Source organism: Bos mutus, chromosome 1 (genome assembly GCF_027580195.1).
Source record: "Bos mutus isolate GX-2022 chromosome 1, NWIPB_WYAK_1.1, whole genome shotgun sequence".
In the NCBI taxonomy this organism is placed as follows: domain Eukaryota; kingdom Metazoa; phylum Chordata; class Mammalia; order Artiodactyla; family Bovidae; genus Bos; species Bos mutus.
In genome coordinates, this window is record NC_091617.1 from 70,031,112 (window position 1) to 70,050,522 (window position 19,411).

The 19,411-nt window shown below is 35.9% G+C and overlaps 1 protein-coding gene across 1 annotated transcript in view; it reads right to left on the bottom strand.

Moving 5' to 3' along the window:
- Nucleotides 1-563: 563 nt before the first annotated feature.
- The window catches only part of UBXN7 (UBX domain protein 7), a 53,671-nt gene continuing 34,823 nt past the window's right edge, over nt 564-19,411 (bottom strand). The window contains exons 4-11 of the mRNA XM_005897811.3: nt 18,647-18,712; nt 16,162-16,274; nt 10,675-10,821; nt 9,180-9,270; nt 8,405-8,532; nt 4,032-4,425; nt 3,836-3,915; nt 564-2,529 (exon numbers count right to left, since the gene is read on the bottom strand). Coding sequence (XP_005897873.3) covers nt 2,368-2,529; nt 3,836-3,915; nt 4,032-4,425; nt 8,405-8,532; nt 9,180-9,270; nt 10,675-10,821; nt 16,162-16,274; nt 18,647-18,712 — 1,181 coding nt within the window. The 3' untranslated portion in view covers nt 564-2,367. The remainder of the gene's footprint in view (nt 2,530-3,835; nt 3,916-4,031; nt 4,426-8,404; nt 8,533-9,179; nt 9,271-10,674; nt 10,822-16,161; nt 16,275-18,646; nt 18,713-19,411) is intronic.

A 19,411-nucleotide genomic window follows, 5' to 3' on the forward strand; every position in this document is an offset into this window, starting at 1 on the left:
TGTGGTCATCTCATAGTAATCAAAGTTGAGAAAGTTACTTTGGTTTCTTATACATGGATATGCCAGAGCTGAGCTTATCAGAAAGAACTACATCTTATCATTAATGAACATGTTGTCTTTTAAGTTTTCTAGATATGTTTTACAAAGAGAAACTACTAGGTAAAAGAATGAAACAGAATCCTATGGGGAAAATTCTTGACTTCATATTTTTAACAGATTTGGACTTTAGCTGTGACTCTGCTGAGAGTGGAGATAGGTGCCATCACAGCACCAAAGCTGAGCATAACCTCACCTCTTACCCTGTGCCTCCCTGAATTTTTAGATTTTTGACCTTGTCTATGACCAATAGTTTTTTTTACCCTCTAATACACCTTTGTATATAGCTCTGTTCTTCAGATAGCAAGTATATTATCCAAGTTCAGAGAAACAATTGAGGAATTAACATGAAAACCATGCTTCCTCAATAAATCAGAAGCTGCTAGTTAGCCTCGAGAGCCTATGAAAATACACCAAAGTGGTATTACTCAGTCACCAATCTAAAGAGAGAACTTTGACTCAAGGTATAAATGAAATTGTAATTATATAAATATATTTATAAATATTTATACAATTATATACTTATACATAAGCACTTACACAGACTTAGAAAAAAATGTAAGAACATTAATTCAAAAGGACTCACTGAAGAATAAACAGAATTTTCCATGATTTCCTTGAGGACATACATAACTCATTCTTTAGGGAGGGTCCCTCAAAGTCCAACCATTAGAAACCGTATTCTCTAATTGTGTACTAGCAACACACAAGCATCTTTTTTTAAAAAAATCCCCCAGTTGCCAAGAGAGTGATCTTAAAGTAGATGGGAACCTAAAGGTCTCTGAGTAATAGCAATTTATGTTCCTCAAGTAGAAGAATCAATCAATCTAAATCCCAATCAACAAAATAGGTTCACTCTGTATTATGATTTTATAACAAGTTAAAGTTCTGATTTTGCCACCAGAATTACTACTACCTGTTCAGAGGACTCTAAAGCTCAAAATAAGAATTGAGCATAATGTGAAGTTGGTAAGTCTAATTGCATTATATAGATTCAAGATGACCTCTTCTAAATAATACTGAAAAAAGCACTCACCAACTACAATTTGAATGTGGCTTTTGTTGGCAGAAAAAACTCACACCTGAAAATTATAGGTAATCTTCCCCACTTCCGTTACTAAATGTTGTCTTATGAACTGATTTTAAAGGTCCTCCCCTTAGAGCTAAGTTTTCAGTTCTGATACCTTTTGTAAAAAACTGCATGAGGAATTAAGCTCATTTAATCACCAGAGCCTTTCAGAGACAGTTCCAACCAAGGGTAAAAGATAAATCATTATTTCTAACCAAAGGAACATGGTTAGCAACTCTCAGCTTCATCTTCTTCTTTTTCCCCCAGGGCATACATTAAGTATGCCTTAAAGCACATAGGACAATCAATAACCATAGTGGTTACAACTACAAGCCATTGTACTCATGATTACTGAACAGCTGCCTTCCTATAGATCACTTGTGGACCCAAACAATGGAAGGGCCAAAGGAACTAATATGCTGTACTGGCAAGTACCTTCCTATTCTAGTCACCACAACGTGCTCACAAAATGTCCATTCCAAGATTAGCAGGATCAAGATAGTTTATAGAGTAATAACGAAGAAAGCTGTCTCAGGCTAGGATATTGAAAGCTACTCCATGCTACTCACCCTAATTTAACACTCTTTCTGTCAGTAACACATATCATGGAAATAGTTCTAGATGGCAGTTCTTTGAGAAAAATATTAATTATAATGAGCAGTAATTATAAAGGATGCTTTTTCCATGTAAACAAAAGCCTGGGCACTTTGTTACGTGGTATTTCCTACATGAACAACAAAACAAAACATGTGTTAGAGAATTTCTTCTCCCTACTAAAAAAGGGCTTACAAAACAGAGAGGCTGTTCTTCTTCTGAATCTGGCCATTCCTTTACCAAAGGCGTCTGAGGAGTAACATTTCATTTGATCCCCTAAAACTGCTGTGTAAGAGACCACTTATTGGAACACACATTTCCTGCTGCCAGTACTAGGAGGTCTTATCCTAACACTTCCATTTGGTCACCAGATTAGGTAAGAAAGAGAGAGAAAAGTAGGAAAAAGAAGTAAATGGGAAAGGAGGAAAAAAAAGGAGGGGAGGTGAGGCTGATTACAGGAGAGAACAAGAAACAGCAGAGAAGGCAGGTGACTTGCTTGCCCAACTTTGGCTCTATGGTCCTATGAGCCAAAATGCATACTCAGTGACATGGTATCTCACAGAAAAAGGGAAAAAAAGGGGTAAGCTGAGAGAGGTCAGGCCATGATGTTAATTTCTTTCCTGTACAAAGACAGTCTCTTGAGGACAAAGGCCTGCCTCCTGTAATGTAATATCATAGTCCAGATGAGAGAGTTTCCTCCGAGGGAAATTGGTGAGAAGTTCAAAACGTTCATTTGGATATCCTTTAGACTGGACATGCTTCACCAAAGCCTATGAAAAACAAGAGAAAAGACAAAGTTGTTAAATGGGAACAAAAGACAGAACATAATGAGTAATTTAAAAATATAATATTCATTTTTATATCAGATAAGATGTAAGTTTAAGTTATAAAAACTGAAGCTTACTCTTGTAGAAATGGTGATATAACACTTTGCATGGGGAGATAATAAACCTGTACTCAATAATTAATAGCCAGCAAATGACATTGAAATGTTCAGGGTTATTACTGTCTCACCAATAAACAAACCTAATTTCTGTTTATAAAATTATTATCCTCATTTTTAAACACTTCTTTAGTTTTCCTTCCTTCTGTTTATCAGGGAAGATACATTTTTCATCCTATCTTGTCAGTTGTGCACTGAATCCTTTCTTGCCTTCTCAGAAGCCATGCCACCACCACAAACCACTTTTTTACATGTATCTTCAACATCTTTTCTACAGATGCTTCCTATCAGACTTAAACATGCTTAGTCTCTCCTTCAATCATCTTTTCCCCTCAGATTGCTGCTCACTCCTCACTCTAGATTCAAAACCAATCTTCTCAAAAAAGTGGTTTATACTTCTATTCATTGTTTCATCTCCCATTCCTTTCCTCTTACTAGACTAGGAGACTTTCTAGGTATTAACACCAGAGGCTAGAGCCTGCCTGCATTCGTCACAGTCTTTAAGAGTCTAATTATTTTCAGCCACAGCAATGGCCAGGTATAAACACTTGACCCAAGGAGGATTCATTCATAGGCTAATCTAAACAAGTCAGATTCATTCTCTTTTCCAGGAGTTGATAAACACAAAAGAAAGGCTTATCAGCTATGGACTCTAGAGGAAAAGCTCTCAAAGCTCTCTATTACAGATTATGTACAAGCTGTTTTCCAAACAGTCATCAGAATACAGAGAGAAGGATGGTATGAAGCAGAGAATCACAAGGGGGACACTCAACAGGCCCCACAAGAGAAACACATAGAAAACAGTCATGTTTCTTAACTACTTTGCAATTCCAGCTACTAGGAAATCCAGGAGGCCCCACTATAGTCTTTAACTAAACCTCACTCCTTTTCCAGGCAATAATTTCAGTTGGGTTTCTACTGCAAGCAGCTGTGGAACAGAGAAGCCTTGACTAGAACAGACTATGCAAGTTGCCCAAGATAAGGTGGGAAGGAAATAAAGCAGTGAGAATTAAAGATTCACCACAGTGAAGTTTCCAGTTAGAGGTCATACCTAACTAATACCCATATCAAAGAATCATCAAGCTAATTACACCAATTAGTTTTTCTGCTTCAAGTAAACTAGATATACTTACTAGTAGTTTAGCTTGCTCTGGAAGAGTGATTTGTTCCCTTTTTCCATCTGGATACCGCAACATCAGCTGTGCTTTTGGTCCTAAAGAAAAGGTTAAAAAAATATATATAGCTATATGACAGAACACTAATTTAAACAAATAATTCTCTTCAGTAATATTAAAATTTTAAGTAAAGGAAGTTTAAAATGTGACCCACCATTTACATCAATGCCCTCCACTATTCCATCTGATTTTTCAGGTGACATCTCCAATATTTCTGAATCCATGACTGGCAATCCTTGGTGGTTTGTGGCTGTTCCAGGCTCAGTTCTGGCAGGGGGCTCAGTCATTGATCTTCTGTTCTCCTCTTTTCTATGCCCCAAATCTTTGTGGGGAGACTTTCTAGACTTGGCAAGATTCTCTATCTCCTCCTCTTCATCAGAGCCACAAACAGATATGAACTCCTCACTGCCAGAAAAAAGTTCAGATTCAGATTCTTCATCTGAGCGACTATCCTGTTTTGTCTGTGTGGAATCAAAATGTGTCTCTTGTAAGGAGGCTCTGATGGCAGCTTCTAGCTGACTGTCTTCACTTGCATCTATAAGGCTCTCCTGCAAGATGCAGTCATACAACATGGGTAGAAAGAAAAAGAAAACAGTTAAACCAAAAAAGTAATCAAGTCAAATAGGGCATGGGAAATCAAACAGTCAGCTTGCCATTATTATTGTCTGCTGGATGTATCTCTTCTTCTAAATTTTAAGCTATTTGAGGGCAACAACTTTGTCTTAAACAGCCAAGTTGGAATGGCATTTTAAACACAAAAATAAAAACTGTCACACTATCTGGCACTATGATTACAAGCACAGGACTTGGCAGGATGTGGGGTGGGGGAAATCAAAAACAATTTATTCCTTGCCCAGAACAAGACATGAATTAAGGTTTTAAATATAAAAGTCAAAACATTAGTCTTTAACATGACTAAGCACAAAGAAAGATGTCTATCTTGCTCACTAACCAGCACAGCTTTGGCACACAGAAGGCTATCAGTAAATAAATAACTGAGTAATGATCATTTTACAAAAAAAATCTAACAGATCTTTAACATTCAAAACAAAACACTGTATAAAAAATATGAAAAAATAAGTACATTTTTTCAAACTTAATTTCAATGAAGGTTTTCATTGTGACCACGAAAAGCAACTTTCAATAGTTCTCCCCATGGAAAAGTCCTACTGTCACAGATTTCACTAAACTTGTTGAGTCACAAAACAGGCATTACTAGAGTGAATCCAAACTATACAAAAAGATTTTTTATGATAGTCAAAAGCTGAACACTGGATATTTTATGATATAAAGGAACTACAGCTAATTTTTTGCAGGTGTTTTAGGGATACTGTGATTATTTCTAAAAATAAAAAATCTCTTATCTTTTAAAGATACATGCCAAAGAATTAATAAATAAAACAATGAATTCTGAGATTTGCTTCAAAATAATTTGCTTCAAAGGACGGGGTATAGCTGAAACAAGACTCACCACAAGTTGTTAATGACTGAAATTAGTTAATGGACACATAGAGGCTCAATAAACTCCTTCTATTCTAAAATTTTCCACAATAAAAAGTTCAGGTTGTTAACAAAAAACTAAAGGAGCTTCAATTTGGCTTACCCTATCTGCCAATAACATAAAAAAAAATTTTTTTTTTTTTTAAATTTTAAGGCAACTTAAGACTAATTGAGCACCAAAAATATATATATATAAATTGGACTTCCCTGGTGGCTTAGAGGGTAAAGCATCTGCCTGCAATGCAGGAGACCTGGGTTCGATCCCTGGGTCGGGAAGATCCCCTGGAGAAGGAAATGGCAACCCACTCCTGTATTCTTGCCTGGAAAATCCCATGGACAGAGCCAAATTTTAAGGTAACTTAAGGCTAATTGAGCACCAAATATACATGTAAATAAATAAAAAAGGCAAGTAGATGTACCCATGTGACCATCAATGGCTTAAGTGAACTGTAGGTTTATAATAATGATATTACACAGCATGCAGCTTGATTTTAAAGACTCCCACCATAGTAGATACTGCTGGCTTCCTATCCAACATTCATTCTCCTCTGATTCCTTACTTACTAGATCTGACTTCTATTTAACTTTGTACTTGAGGCAGATAATATGGTTTTCTTATTTAGTGAATTCCATTGGTTGGTTGTCTAACATTAAACCAACCTTGAATTCCTGAGCTAAAACCCATTTGGTCAGGATACACTGCTTTTTTATAAACTGTTGAGTCTGATTTATGAAAATTTTGTCAAGAATTTTTTATCTCTGTTAATGAGGGTTATTGGTTTAATTTCTTTGTCTTTTGTTTTCCTTGTAAAACAAAGCTCAGTTTTTGGTTTTGGTTTTGATAGCAAGTTAATGCTGGCCTCACAATGAACTAGGCAGTATTTCTTCCCCTTTGGTTTCTTGGAAGAGTTTGTGTAGAATTAGCATTATTTCTTCCTTAAAAATTAAAGACATTTACCAGGGAAGCCACCTGGGCACAGTTTTCTTTGTGGGAAGTTTTAAACTACAAATTCAATTTAATTAACAGATATATTAATAGGACTATTCGGGTATCTGTTTTTCCTTTAATGAGCTTTAGTAGGTTATGTCTTTCTAGGAATTTGTCCTTTTTACCTAAAGGGTCAAGTATTTGACATAAAGTTATTCACTGTATTACTTATTATTTCTTCAATAACTGTAATATCTATATGATGGCTCCTCTCCCAATCCTGTAATTGGTAATTTGTGGCTTTTTTCCCCTCACCATCTGACTAGAGGCTTACCAATTTTATTGACTTTCTAAAAAACAAGCTTCTGGTTTCATTTACTTTTTTCTTTTGTTTTCTAAGTTACTGGTTGATCTTTGTTCTTTCCCCTTTTCTTTCTGCGTAGTTTGGGTTTGATTTAATTTTTTTCTGTGTGGGTCCTTTTTCATTTCATTTAAGATGGAAAATTAAGTCATTAATTTGAGGCTTTCTTTTTTAATACAGGCATTTAGTTATTTACTTTCTCTGTAAGTGATGCTTTAGTTCCATTCCACAATTTTTTTTAGCTGCAAGATAAACTGGTAAATAGAATTTTTTAGTGAGGCATGCTTCCTTTTACAGGCACAATTAGGATCTTTGCTTCCTTATTAAAAGGTACCTCAACTGTGTTTGTACAAGCAACTGTGTCCAGCTAAAATAAGCAGAAATCTTCATCTGTGGCTCTTTACCTTTGTAATAAAGATATCACCTCTTTTCTCCTTCTCCATTAGACTGTGATATTGGGAGCACAGCATCTATACCATAACCATGAGGACAAAAGCCAAGACTAAGGATGGAAGTGGGGGGAAAAAAAGAGAAGGAGCCTGGTTCCTTGATGACATCCACAGCAGTCAAGTCCTAGATTGCTTCCCTCTGAACTTATTGAGAAAAGATGTCTTCCTTGTTTAAGCTAGTTTATGTTGCAGTTTCTCTTGTACAGAGTTGATCAGAATTTAAGTCAGAGAATTATTTAGTTCATAAGTGGGGTCTGAGGTACTACTCACCCAAATAAGCCCTATGTAATTATCCAATTTTATGGCCCCACTCTTTTCCCTACCAAGTTCCTTAACTTTTATAAGACATCTGGTGAAATATTAAACCAAATTTATGTTGTAATTCAGCAACTTGAAAGCTCAGGCTCCGGATTTTGACAATTTCAGCCTATGATTGCAAAAGATGAGAAAACCCTCTCAGGGAAATCATAGAAACTTCCTGGATTTTTTAATGTCTTAAAAAAGAATTCTACTTAAGTAAAATTCATGAGTAATGGAGGAGGAAAAATGAATTGTATTCAAACCCTTGGCAAGTACTCACAGCCTCTCCTTAAATGTGCACTTTATTTTCGGTAGTAATTTAAGGAACTGTTTCATTACTGCATGGTACTAGACTACTAAAGTCAGATCCTCTATAATTAATTCCATCCTCACTGCTATCAAACCCAAATAGTTCCCATAATCAATGAGAGATTCCCACAACTTTGAAGGTCTCTTACTTAAAACTAATTTTGCTATCAATTATCAAGTAGGTCAGCCTAGTAATAGCATATTATAGAATTAAATATAGAAATAATCTTTAGGTGGGCCTGAGAGCTAGGGCCTAAAGCTATGTAATCAGAAATAATGCCCAACTACACCATGAGAGATGTTCTAGCAAAAATATCATTTCTGCTGCTGCTTAGACCTGGATTCCAAAAGTCCGAACAGTACTGCCTCTCAAAAAGTGGGTTTCTCTGTTACTGGGCTCACAGGTAACATTCACATTGTCCAGTTCTAAATCCAGGCCTTAGGTCCCATGCCTGACCCTGGCAACAAGTGAGACTGGAAATATGAATCTTGCAGTTTCACTGAGAAGAAAGAACCCTTATGTGGGAAACTATCAAAACGTAAGATGTTGTACAGCCACGTATTTTAACTGTCTGCCACTTACATTATTATCTTTACCATCTTAACCTCAAACATTTTACACAAGGCACTTTTATACAATTATATTTAATTGCCCATCACCACTTCTCAGTCATACTTACTGAACGGGCACATTTTTTGGGGGGACTGCTAGAAAGTCCATCCAATTGCCCATGTTCACCCAGAAATCCCGTTACTTGGTCCAAGAAAGAAGATACATCTAACTGGTGCCACTCTACAAGCTTCTGACCTAAAGATTAAAAACCAGGATATAGAAATATAATAAAAGCAACGTTCTTTCTGAATTCTCACTAAGTATTTCTTTCAGCATACCACAATTAAAATTTACTGGGAACATATACCCACCCATCACCACTTAAGTTACAGTGTCTTCATAACCTAGAAGATACATTAATTATAACGAACCTAAGAAATTCCCAGCCTTCATGATACAACAACTACGCCATCTGCTGGTATCATTTATTGCTATTTAGGAAGAGGAGATTCAGACAAACCAATACATATACAAAACTCAATCAGTTAATAATGAAACTAGCTCTACCCTCTGCTTCTCTGGTGGGATTACAATGAGTATCGGAATAATCTTAAATAAATGACCTAAGGGGATCCTTAAAAATGGTAAGATAAACTGTTATTCTTTGAAAGAACAGAACTGCAAATTTAAAATACTACCATCTCCCAAAGTTGTTTCCTAACAAACTCCCTAAATACACACATCAATAGATTTTTAAGTAATTCTGAGGCACATGAACAAGAACCTTTCATATATATTACTACAGACAATCTTGAAACTGGATCCAAGATAAAATTGAAGATTATTTAGGTAATTGAAAGATACACAATAAGTTAAAGGCCGTAAGCTGAAATACACCTTACCTGTCCGTGGATCCAAGATGGAAACATAGGGGAAATCCCCTAGCTTATAAAACTGTATGTATCTCTGACCTTCCTCACTGTCGTGATAGACCTGTTAAGTCATTGATACATATTTAAAAAAAAATCAGCCTCTTAAAAAAGTACCTTGTTATATACCAACAGCTATTAATTCTCCAAAAACACCTTTCTCTGCCTACAGAGAAAATGAAGGTCACCTAATGTGAACTCTTCACTTCCTGTCTTCAGAGTCACTTCTGACTCTTACATAAATACAGCAATCCATCCTTCCTCCTTGACCCAGTTCTTCCTTTTCAAGTCACCTGTCCCTCTATGTCACTTCTGACTCTCAACTACATACATCTTAATAAATCACAATATGTTAAGATTATCAACTCAAGTGCCCAGCATACTGCTAGGCAAACAGGTACTCAATCAATAGTTGTTGAATAAAAGGTTACTGTTCAGAAAAAAACTTACAGAATTCAGGGGCCTGTAAAGAATGACCTGGCAAATTACTAACATTAACAGCATATCTTAGAGTGGGGAAAAATTAATTCATAAGTTTTTATTTTTTATAAATTTTTTTTTTTGCTGCATTGCACAGCATGCAGGATCTTAGTTCCCTGACCAGAGATTGAACCCGTGTCCCCAGTGGAAGTCTCAGAGTCCTAACCACTGGACTATGGGAGTTTTTCCCTATAATTTTCCATAATATAAAAAACTGGAGCAAGATCACCTACTGTTAGCATGGTAATTTATATAAAAAGAAACCAGAGCCAGAAAGACTAAGTGACAAATTTAAGGACATACAGTTAAAGATTACCAAACTCAGGCTAAAATCAACATATTAAACAAAGGTTTCTCAATTCCTTCAAATCTTCTACATCTGCACTATCAATTATAGTAGCCCCCAGAATATGTGCTACTGAAACATTTGAAATGTGACTAATCCTAACTGCTATACTATAAATGTAAAATACATACCAGATCCTGAAAGCTTAACACTCCCCCCGCAAAAAAAAACAAACCCCACAACCCAAATGCCTCTATCAATATTTTAACATTAGTTTTATATTACAGATACTGATTTTTAAAATACATTAAAATCAATCACCTGTTTCTTTCGACTTTTAAAAATGTGGCTACAATAAAATTTTAATCATATTACATTTCTGTTAAACAGTATAGCTATACACTCTTTTCAAGATGCTTAAAAAATGATGTTAAAATTCTTCTGAAGTATGTGTACTATATGGTTATATGGCTTGGTTCTTTTTTTTTTTTTTTGGTTTGGTTCTGTTTTTTCCTCCTTCTCTTCACTGATGCTCTAATTTTCTTTTGTCTTTACTATCTTAGCCATTATGGGTGGCTCTATGTTTTCATATGTAATAATTTAATTCAGCTATTTTTTTTCACCTTATAACCTACTTCCTCCTCCTAGAAACCACATACTACCAAAGTAAAATGCTATAAAATGTCTGATTAACTCTCCCACCTGCCAGAAAATGAAATGTTCCCGGATAATATTCTTCACAGCTTCATTGCTCCATACGTCACGGTTGAGGCACTGGCATGCAAAGTCTTGTACATTTTGAATGTTTATCATCAGCCACTTGTTTTGCATCTGGCCACACTCTTTGGCCTATAAGAATAAAGTTACATAACAATTATTAGAAACAGTTCCTACTTGGTAACAGGTGTGTTTCAGAATTCAGAAGTTATCTTCTTTCCATATAAATACTAAGTTTTTCCCCTCAAGTATGACGCCTAGAGTTTTCTGTGTATAAACTGCTTATATATACACGTATATAGATATGTGTAATTATAGAGTCCATTTGCAAGCATTTTTCAAATTTAAATGAATTGTTTTCCTTTTATCCATTGTTATTTATTAGAGTGGCTGGATTTTTATTGCACTGGTAAACATGTAAACCTCTTTACCTGAAAAAGATTCCATAAACAAGGGCACAATTCTATTGTGCTTTCTCTACTAATCCCTATCCAAAAATATACCTCTTCTTTTTAATAACTGTAACCAGTATGTGTGTATTAGTTTATGTTATTTTTTCAACATCATTTTACACACATTTCCAAATATCGTATTCATCTCAATTATTAGGCACATGGCATTTTATAGATTCACTCTATAAATCACTAGAAGCTGCTGAGGATTTTTTCTCTCAGGGTTCTTTTCCTAGGCGTGTATTTAAAAACTGAAACTATAGATGAAACGATGTTTCAGAATGATCTCCAAAAGACTCCCCAATTTACAGCACAAGTATCAATTATGAGTGTGTACTTTTTTTCCCCCTTACATTGCCTTATCACAACAATGATCCAAGAAATATTACTAAACTGGAAAAGCATGGCAGAAAAGCAAATGAGCAAAAGCTACCTCAAATCCTCTTATAGAAACAATGAAATGGAAGTCACAGCTTTTAAATCATTTTGTCCTGGAACAATATATTTTTTCCCAAATAAGTGTGACATGGGAAAATCTTAAGAATCAGCTAAAACTCAGATTAATAGTAACTGAAGAACATATATCATTTCGGAGGTATTGGAAAACGTAAGACTATCTTCTGTTTAATAAGCAGGTTTACACAATCTTAAAAAAATGTTATTCTACTTTTCTATACAAATCTTCCAGAGAAAATAATTTTATAATATTTGTTACTGATTCCAAAGGTGAAAATCCAAGTTCTAAAAGGAAGTAGCCTTATAATGAGCCAGAAAGCTACAATTAACTGGTCAAAAGCTTATTTTTAAGTATACAAAATCTAGTAACTCCTTGCTTCTAGGAAGTAATAGTATTCCACTTAATCCCTTGCCTATAGCAAGCATGTGGATTTAAAAAATGGGTGATAAGTGAGTAATTATACTGCTTTAACTGAAGAAAAGTATTTGAGAAAAAAGAAAATACATTTTAGAGGGACAGACTAAATAGTACACATCCCTATAAGGTAAATTTACTACGTCTGCCTTAACTGCAACACTGACCAAAAAACCCCCCAAAAACAAAACAAAACAAAAAACCCATGAAAAATTTTAAAAATGCAGAGTTCAAAAACAATAAGAGCTATCTGCTATTGTTTTTAAAAATTCATCTATTCACAGTCATGCTTTCATTCATTCAGATTCATATTTGAGTATCTACCATGTTTCAGGTACAGCAATAGATGCTGGAGTTATAGCAGTTACCAAACCAAAAAATCCCTTCCTGCACAAAGCTTACAATGGGAGAAGAGTTATACAAGCAAAAGAAACTGAAAGATGTTAGGAAATTACTTTTAATGCAAATCAAAAATCAAAACTACAATGAGGTGTCACCTCACACCAGTCAGAATGGCCATCAATAAATAAATCTACAAAAAACAAATGCCGGAGAGGGTGTATAAAAAAGGGAACCCTCCTACACTGTTGGAAAAGTATGTAAAGAGGATACAGAGGAAAAATTAATCTATTTCAACAAATATATATGCATAAAGTTGAAACGGAAATATACTAAAATATGCACTGTACTTTCTTATGGAAATGGAAACTATTATTTTTCCTTGTTGCTTTTTTTTGGCTGTGCCTCACGGCATATGGGATCTTAGTTCTCCAAGCAGGGATCAAACCCACACCTACACTGGCAGTGCAGTCTTAACCACTGGACCACCAGGGAAGTCCCTCCTTGTTGGTTTTTAATTTTTCTCTAATTTTTGCCTAATTTGAATAAAAACATAAGCTATGTATAAAGTTTATTTAGAAAAACTTTATCTTATGTATTTTGTTACTGAGTCAGTTCTTTACATTTTAATTAAAATATTTTTATTTGCATTTATAGCAAGTACTTTGGAAATTAAAGTACTCTTGGTTTTTCTAAGAGTAGAAGAAACTTATTTCTACTTCTACTTACTTTACATCAGTAAAGTCCAACTGAATGGCAATTTTACAAATAAACATGCATTTGTTATGAAAATAAGAAATATTTTATGGAAATTGTTCTGATTCTTTCTGTACAATATACTCTAGATTATACCACTAGATAATTTATGGAGGGCAGTTGTGTGCCAGATACCCTTCTATGCACCATGGACACAGAACAGTAAATAAAACAAAATCCCTGTATTCATGCTAATGGGGAAAGAAGAAACTTACATGCTAAGAGGGAAAGAGGAAAACGAGAAATATTTCCTTGCCGAGGTCAGATAACTTACCCTAAGTGCCTTGTTCACTCAGCTCCAGCTACACAAATTTCCTTGGCTGTACCAAAAATATGCCTGAACTCTTTCCAACACTAGTATCTTTAAGTGTAAAGATTTTTCTGTTTTTCTACTCTTTCCTAAGATCCTTCTATGGTTTACATTCCCTCACTTTGTCCCCAAACAAGAGTCCTCTCTCTCTTTCCCTTACTCTATTTTATACTTTCTCCTAGCAACTACTGTAACCTGAAATTTCTGTGTGTCAAACATACATAAAACATAAGTATATATACTAAATATGTTACATAGATATTGTTTTTGGTTTTTGTTTAGTCTGTTTCTCCCTCTATAAATTTTTTGATGTCAAAGGACTTAGTATAATTTGTTTACCACTACCTTCCTATGGCAGAAACTGCTTACAGATAACAAATACCCATTTTTCCCTTCACCATAGTAACAGAATCTCCAACTTTCAGCTAAGCATCTGGATACTTATTTCCTAGTATCCTTTGCAACTAGGTGTAGCCACATTGCTAAGTTCTGATTGATGGAATGTGAGAAGTGATGTGTGTGACTTATAAGTTGTTCCTTTAAATGGAAAAGGTGTACCCTTCTCAGTCACTTCCCTCCTGCATGCTAACTGAAAAGCAAACATGGTGGTTAGCCACCTTGAATCATGCAGACAAGGGCAAGCAAGGCCTAAGGAACAGCAGAACAGGACAGGAAAAGCTGCATTCTTGATAACTTCATAGGGCAGAACCATCCTAAAAGCATGGACCTCTATCTTCTTTAAGCTATTGTTTCTTTCCTGGTCTCTCACATGGAGTTAAATCTTTATTCCAATAAATATAATCGCCATCCCCTAGAACAAGGCCTTACAATAGGAGGCCTTGTTAAATACTGAATGAACTTCACAGGCATGAGCCAGAACCCTTGATTATGGTCTACCTCTAGTTACACTAAGAAACAACAAAGTCTAGTTTCTAAACTTGTAAAACTGTAGCTCAGATCTACATCTAATCCAAACCTATGGGTCCTGCCTGAGCAACCAAAGAAAGTGAAAGTCGATCAGTCGTGTCTGAATCTTTGCGACCTCATTATTCCTTTAATTTTTAACATTCATCTCTCTTAAGTTTCAGCAAATTAATTTTGCATATTGCTTCCCTAATTTTTATAAAACTAATGGATATATCATTAATCATAATGAAATGCCTATTTTTTCTGGAAATATTTATATCATTTAAAGAGTTGTAAATGATAAAGTTGAGTATTATCAGTGAAAAAATACAGTTGAAAACAACATAGGTCACAAAATACAAAGAATAAAAGGTGATACAACAAATTGAATCAAATTCCAGATGACAATATTGAAAGATTCACATCTTCCCTTAATGAACAAGCAGCAGACTAACTGCTTTTTATGAGGCCAAAGTGTCCAAATTAAGTCAAGTTCAGAGTTACTTCACTAAGCCCCTGAGCAACACAGAAGCTAATGAAAATAGAAAGCACATCAAAACAAACTCAGATCCTTTTTCTTTCTTACATATTATGTTATTCTCCGTCAATGGTTATTACAAAGGATAGGCAGTTGCCATGTTAAAGATCACGAGCGAAAGATGAAATCTGAGGAGACATCTAACCTGACATTTTTGAGCTGATAAATTGACATCAGACTCCCTGAACTTTATTTACACAACAAAAAGAAACACATCTGGTCAAACCTCCATTATTTGGATTTTGTACATGCAGCCAAACACTGTCAGGTTTTACAATTCAGAAAATTAAAGAATGCAGAAAGAAGCAGCTTATAATTAAATTTCTTAACCTAAGTATTTCATTTAGACCCTTATGGCAGAAAGTGAAGAGGAACTAAAAAGCCTCTTGATGAAAGTGAAAGTGGAGAGTGAAAAAGTTGGCTTAAAGCTCAACATTCAGAAAACAAAGATCATGGCATCCAGTCCCATCACTTCATGGGAAATAGATGGGGAAACAGTGTCAGACTTTATTTTTCTGGGCTCCAAAATCACTGCAGATGGTGACTGCAGCCATGAAATTAAAAGACACTTACCCCTTGGAAGGAAAGTTATGACCAACCTAGACAGCATATTCAAAAGCAGAGACATTACTTTGCCAACAAAGGTTCGTCTAGTCAAGGCTATGGTTTTTCCTGTGGTCATGTATGGATGTGAGAGTTGGACTGTGAAGAAGGCTGAGCACCGAAGAATTGATGCTTTTGAACTGTGGTGTTGGAGAAGACTCTTGAGAGTCCCTTGGACTGCAAGGAGATCCAACCAGTCCATCCTAAAGGAGATCAGTCCTGGGATTTCTTTGGAAGGACTGATGCTAAAGCTGCAACTCCAGTACTTTGGCCATGTCATGCGAAGAGTTGACTCATTGGAAAAGACCCTGATGCTGGGAGGGATTGGGGGCAGGAGGAGAAGGGGACGACAGAGGATGAGATGGCTGGATGGCATCACTGACTTGATGGACGTGAGTCTGAATGAACTCCGGGAGTTGGTGATGGACAGGGAGGCCTGGCGTGCTGTGATTCATGGGGTTGCAAAGAGTGGGACACAACTGAGCGACTGATCTGATCTGATCTGAAGTGTTATGTTAAAGGGCAAAATGTTTTTAAAAACACAATCATAATTCACTTCCAAATATGTAACTTTCTAGATATCTCATTAAGACGCCAATTTCTCTATATGTTGAAAACTTTTTTTTGCTCTTAGAAAAATGCCACTAAAAACTGCAAAAGGATTCACAGGTTGGGTTTAGAATCTCCAACAACTTACTGTTTCAAAACTGCCTTTATGCATCAAATCAATGGGTGGCCGGAACAGATCTGCAAGGGTAGTTAGTTTCTTATCTATCGCTCCTCCATTTCTTAATTCCTGTTCTTGCCGAACTGCAACACAGGAGGATAAGAAAGTTTCAATTAGCCATAAAAGTCATGAAATCTCCCAATTAAAACAATGTATCAATTGCAAGAACTAATGAACAATGTGCTTGATCTCAAATGCAAAGATCTAAGGCTGACTCTGAAAAATAATACAAAGTGAGTTGGGGAGAAAGTCTTAAGACTTGGTGCTCTCTATCCAAACGTAGGGATAAAGGCAAAAATTATCCAAGAGTCACTATTCAAAATATTTCCTTCACATACTCAAAATGAACTTAAGCATACAAAAAAATTTTCATCTCCATTTATCTAATTTTGAAAGTCACCTTAATTTATCTAGCTACATTCCAGTTGTTTCAACATTCCCAATCTTGAAAGATTCTGCCGGTGAGAGATAATGACTACCGCAGTCATCTGCTCCTCAAAGCGTACAGGATTCCCTGGATGACTTAAGTCAGTCTGGATTCCACTCTCTCAAGTTACAAGACCTATCTGAGCTTCAATGAACTCATTATAAATCATTACAAAATCATATATGGTCCAAAAGTTCCTCACATATTCTCCAAACATATCTGTCCTTTTCTTTAGGGTTCCATTACTAAATCAGTACTGCTGCTGCTGCATCACTTCAGTCATGTCCGACTCTGTGTGACCCCATAGACAGCAGCCCACCAGGCTCCCCCGTCCCTAGGATTCTCCAGGCAAGAACACTGGAGTGGGTTGCCATTTCCTTCTCCAGTGCATGAAAGTGAAAAGTGAAAGTGAAGTCGCTCAGTCATGTCCAACCCTCAGTGACCCCATGGACTGCAGCCTTCCAGGCTTCTCCATCCATGGGATTTTCCAGGCAAGAGTACTGGAGTGGGGTGCCATTGCCTTCTCCGAAATCAGCACTAAATCCACTAAAAGTAGATGGTCAAGATTCTCGTTCTAATTTATCCCACAGAAAGACATAAATTTATTTCAAACAGCTGTAGCCAAAATGTTAATAGTGGCTGCGTGGGGTAATATGGCTTTTTCTTGTATTTTTCAATCCCTGTAATAATCATTTTCATTGCAGTCATTCCTTTAATTGACATATATCAGGTTCCTGAGGAAAATCAGTTTTTATTTTATTATAGTCACCATTTAAGTGCTCATTCAGAAATGGATTAAGTTCGTAAATAATCAGATTTCTATTATATCCACTTCTCTTATTCTTCTATAATCAAGTAGGTTAGAATTTAGAATAATTCAGCTCAAGGGGGTGGAGAAGGACATGGTAATCCACTTCAGTACTCTTGCCTGGAAAATCCCATGGACGGAGGGGCCTGGTAGGCTACAGTCCATGGGGTTGCGAAGAGTTGGACATGACTGAGCGACTTCACTCTCATTTTTCACTTGCATGCACTGGAGAAGGAAATGGCAACCCACTCCAGTATTCTTGCCTGGAGAATCCCAGGGACAGAGGAGCCTTGGTGGGCTGCCGTCTGTGGAGTCGCACAGAGTTGGACATGACTGAAGCAACTTAGCAGCAGCAGCAGCAAGGGGGAGTTAATAACAATCACAGACTGAATTCATAATTTACTTTTCAAAATAAGATGAATCCTCAAAGTTATTAGGCCTAATATTAATCATTTTTTTCTTTTTTTTTTTCTTTCTTTTTTTTATTTTTTATTAATTTCTTAATTTTTAACCCCATCCTGAACCCTCCTCCCTCCTCCCTCCCCATACCATCCCTCTGGGTCGTCCCAGTGCACCAGCCCCAAGCATCCAGCCTCGTGCATTGAACCTGGACTGGCATCTCGTTTCATACATGACATTTCACATGTTTCAATGCCATTCTCCCAAATCTTCCCACCCTCTCCCTCTCCCACAGAGTCCATAAGCCTGTTCTATACATCAGTGTCTCTTTTGCTGTCTCGTATACAGGGTTATCGTTACCATCTTTCTAAATTCCATATATATGCGTTAGTATACTGTATTGGTGTTTTTCCTTCTGGCTTACTTCACTCTGTATAATAGGCTCCAGTTTCATCCACCTCATTAGAACTGATTCAAATGTATTCTTTTTAATGGCTGAGTAATACTCCATTGTGTATATGTACCACAGCCTTCTTATCCATTCATCTGCTGATGGACATCTAGGTTGCTTCCATGTCCCGGCTATTATAAACAGTGCTGCGATGAACACTGGGGTACACGTGTCTCTTTCCCATTTTTTTCTTTTTAAGAAAAAAATTATATAGAACAAACCAGGATCTTGACCTGAAGGGGAGTGTATGGGTGCTTTTCCACCTTGTGGTTTTATCTGCAGGAGACGGGGAGGGTGAAAAAGACAAGAATGGAGGCAGAAGGAAGGAGGAAGAGAAAAGGAGATGATAAACTGATCCATAGATACCTACTAGTTTCAGTTTGAAAATCCCGGAAACCATCAAATATTGAACGTGCAGGCCGTCGTCTTTTAGGAGCTTTAGGAGAAAAAAACAGAATTGACACAAAAGCTTAAACATTAATTTTTTAACAATTCTAAAATGTCTTTGTAAGAATTTCTTATTTTAAGACACTAAGATTGATAATAGTGCCCTCTTCCAAAAAATAAAATATTTTTAAAACTTTCAAGTCGTTCATATATAGTTAATGTAACCATTTTCAGACCAACATTTTGTTGTATAAAAAAGAAAATTAAGGTCCAGCCAAGACTTGGCCAAACTTATGTAAAAAGACAGGAAGAAGGATTGTGAGGATGATTCCACATGGAGATGAATCTTACACATGCTCCACATACCAAATTCAGGTTATTTTAAAGGATCTGCCTACCCTTTAGTACAATACTTGAGTAAATTTTAAACCATAATATTTAAGAACTACTTCTTAGTAAGTGGCACACATGTAGAATTATAAACATCAAAAAACAATTTTAATTTTAGAGTATAAATTTTTCCTATAATTACAGAGAAATAAACAGAACCAATGTCTTCTGATACTGTTGAATAGGGTCTATAACCCAATCCTTAAGTATTGTACAGATAAAGTTTCAAAAGCAATCATCAAAATGTTATCTTCCTGTATGTTCTTAAACCTAAAAAATTTACCAGGGCTTAAATGGGAAAAGAATCTGAAAAAGGATAGATACATGTATATTATATATAACTGAATCACTTTATTGT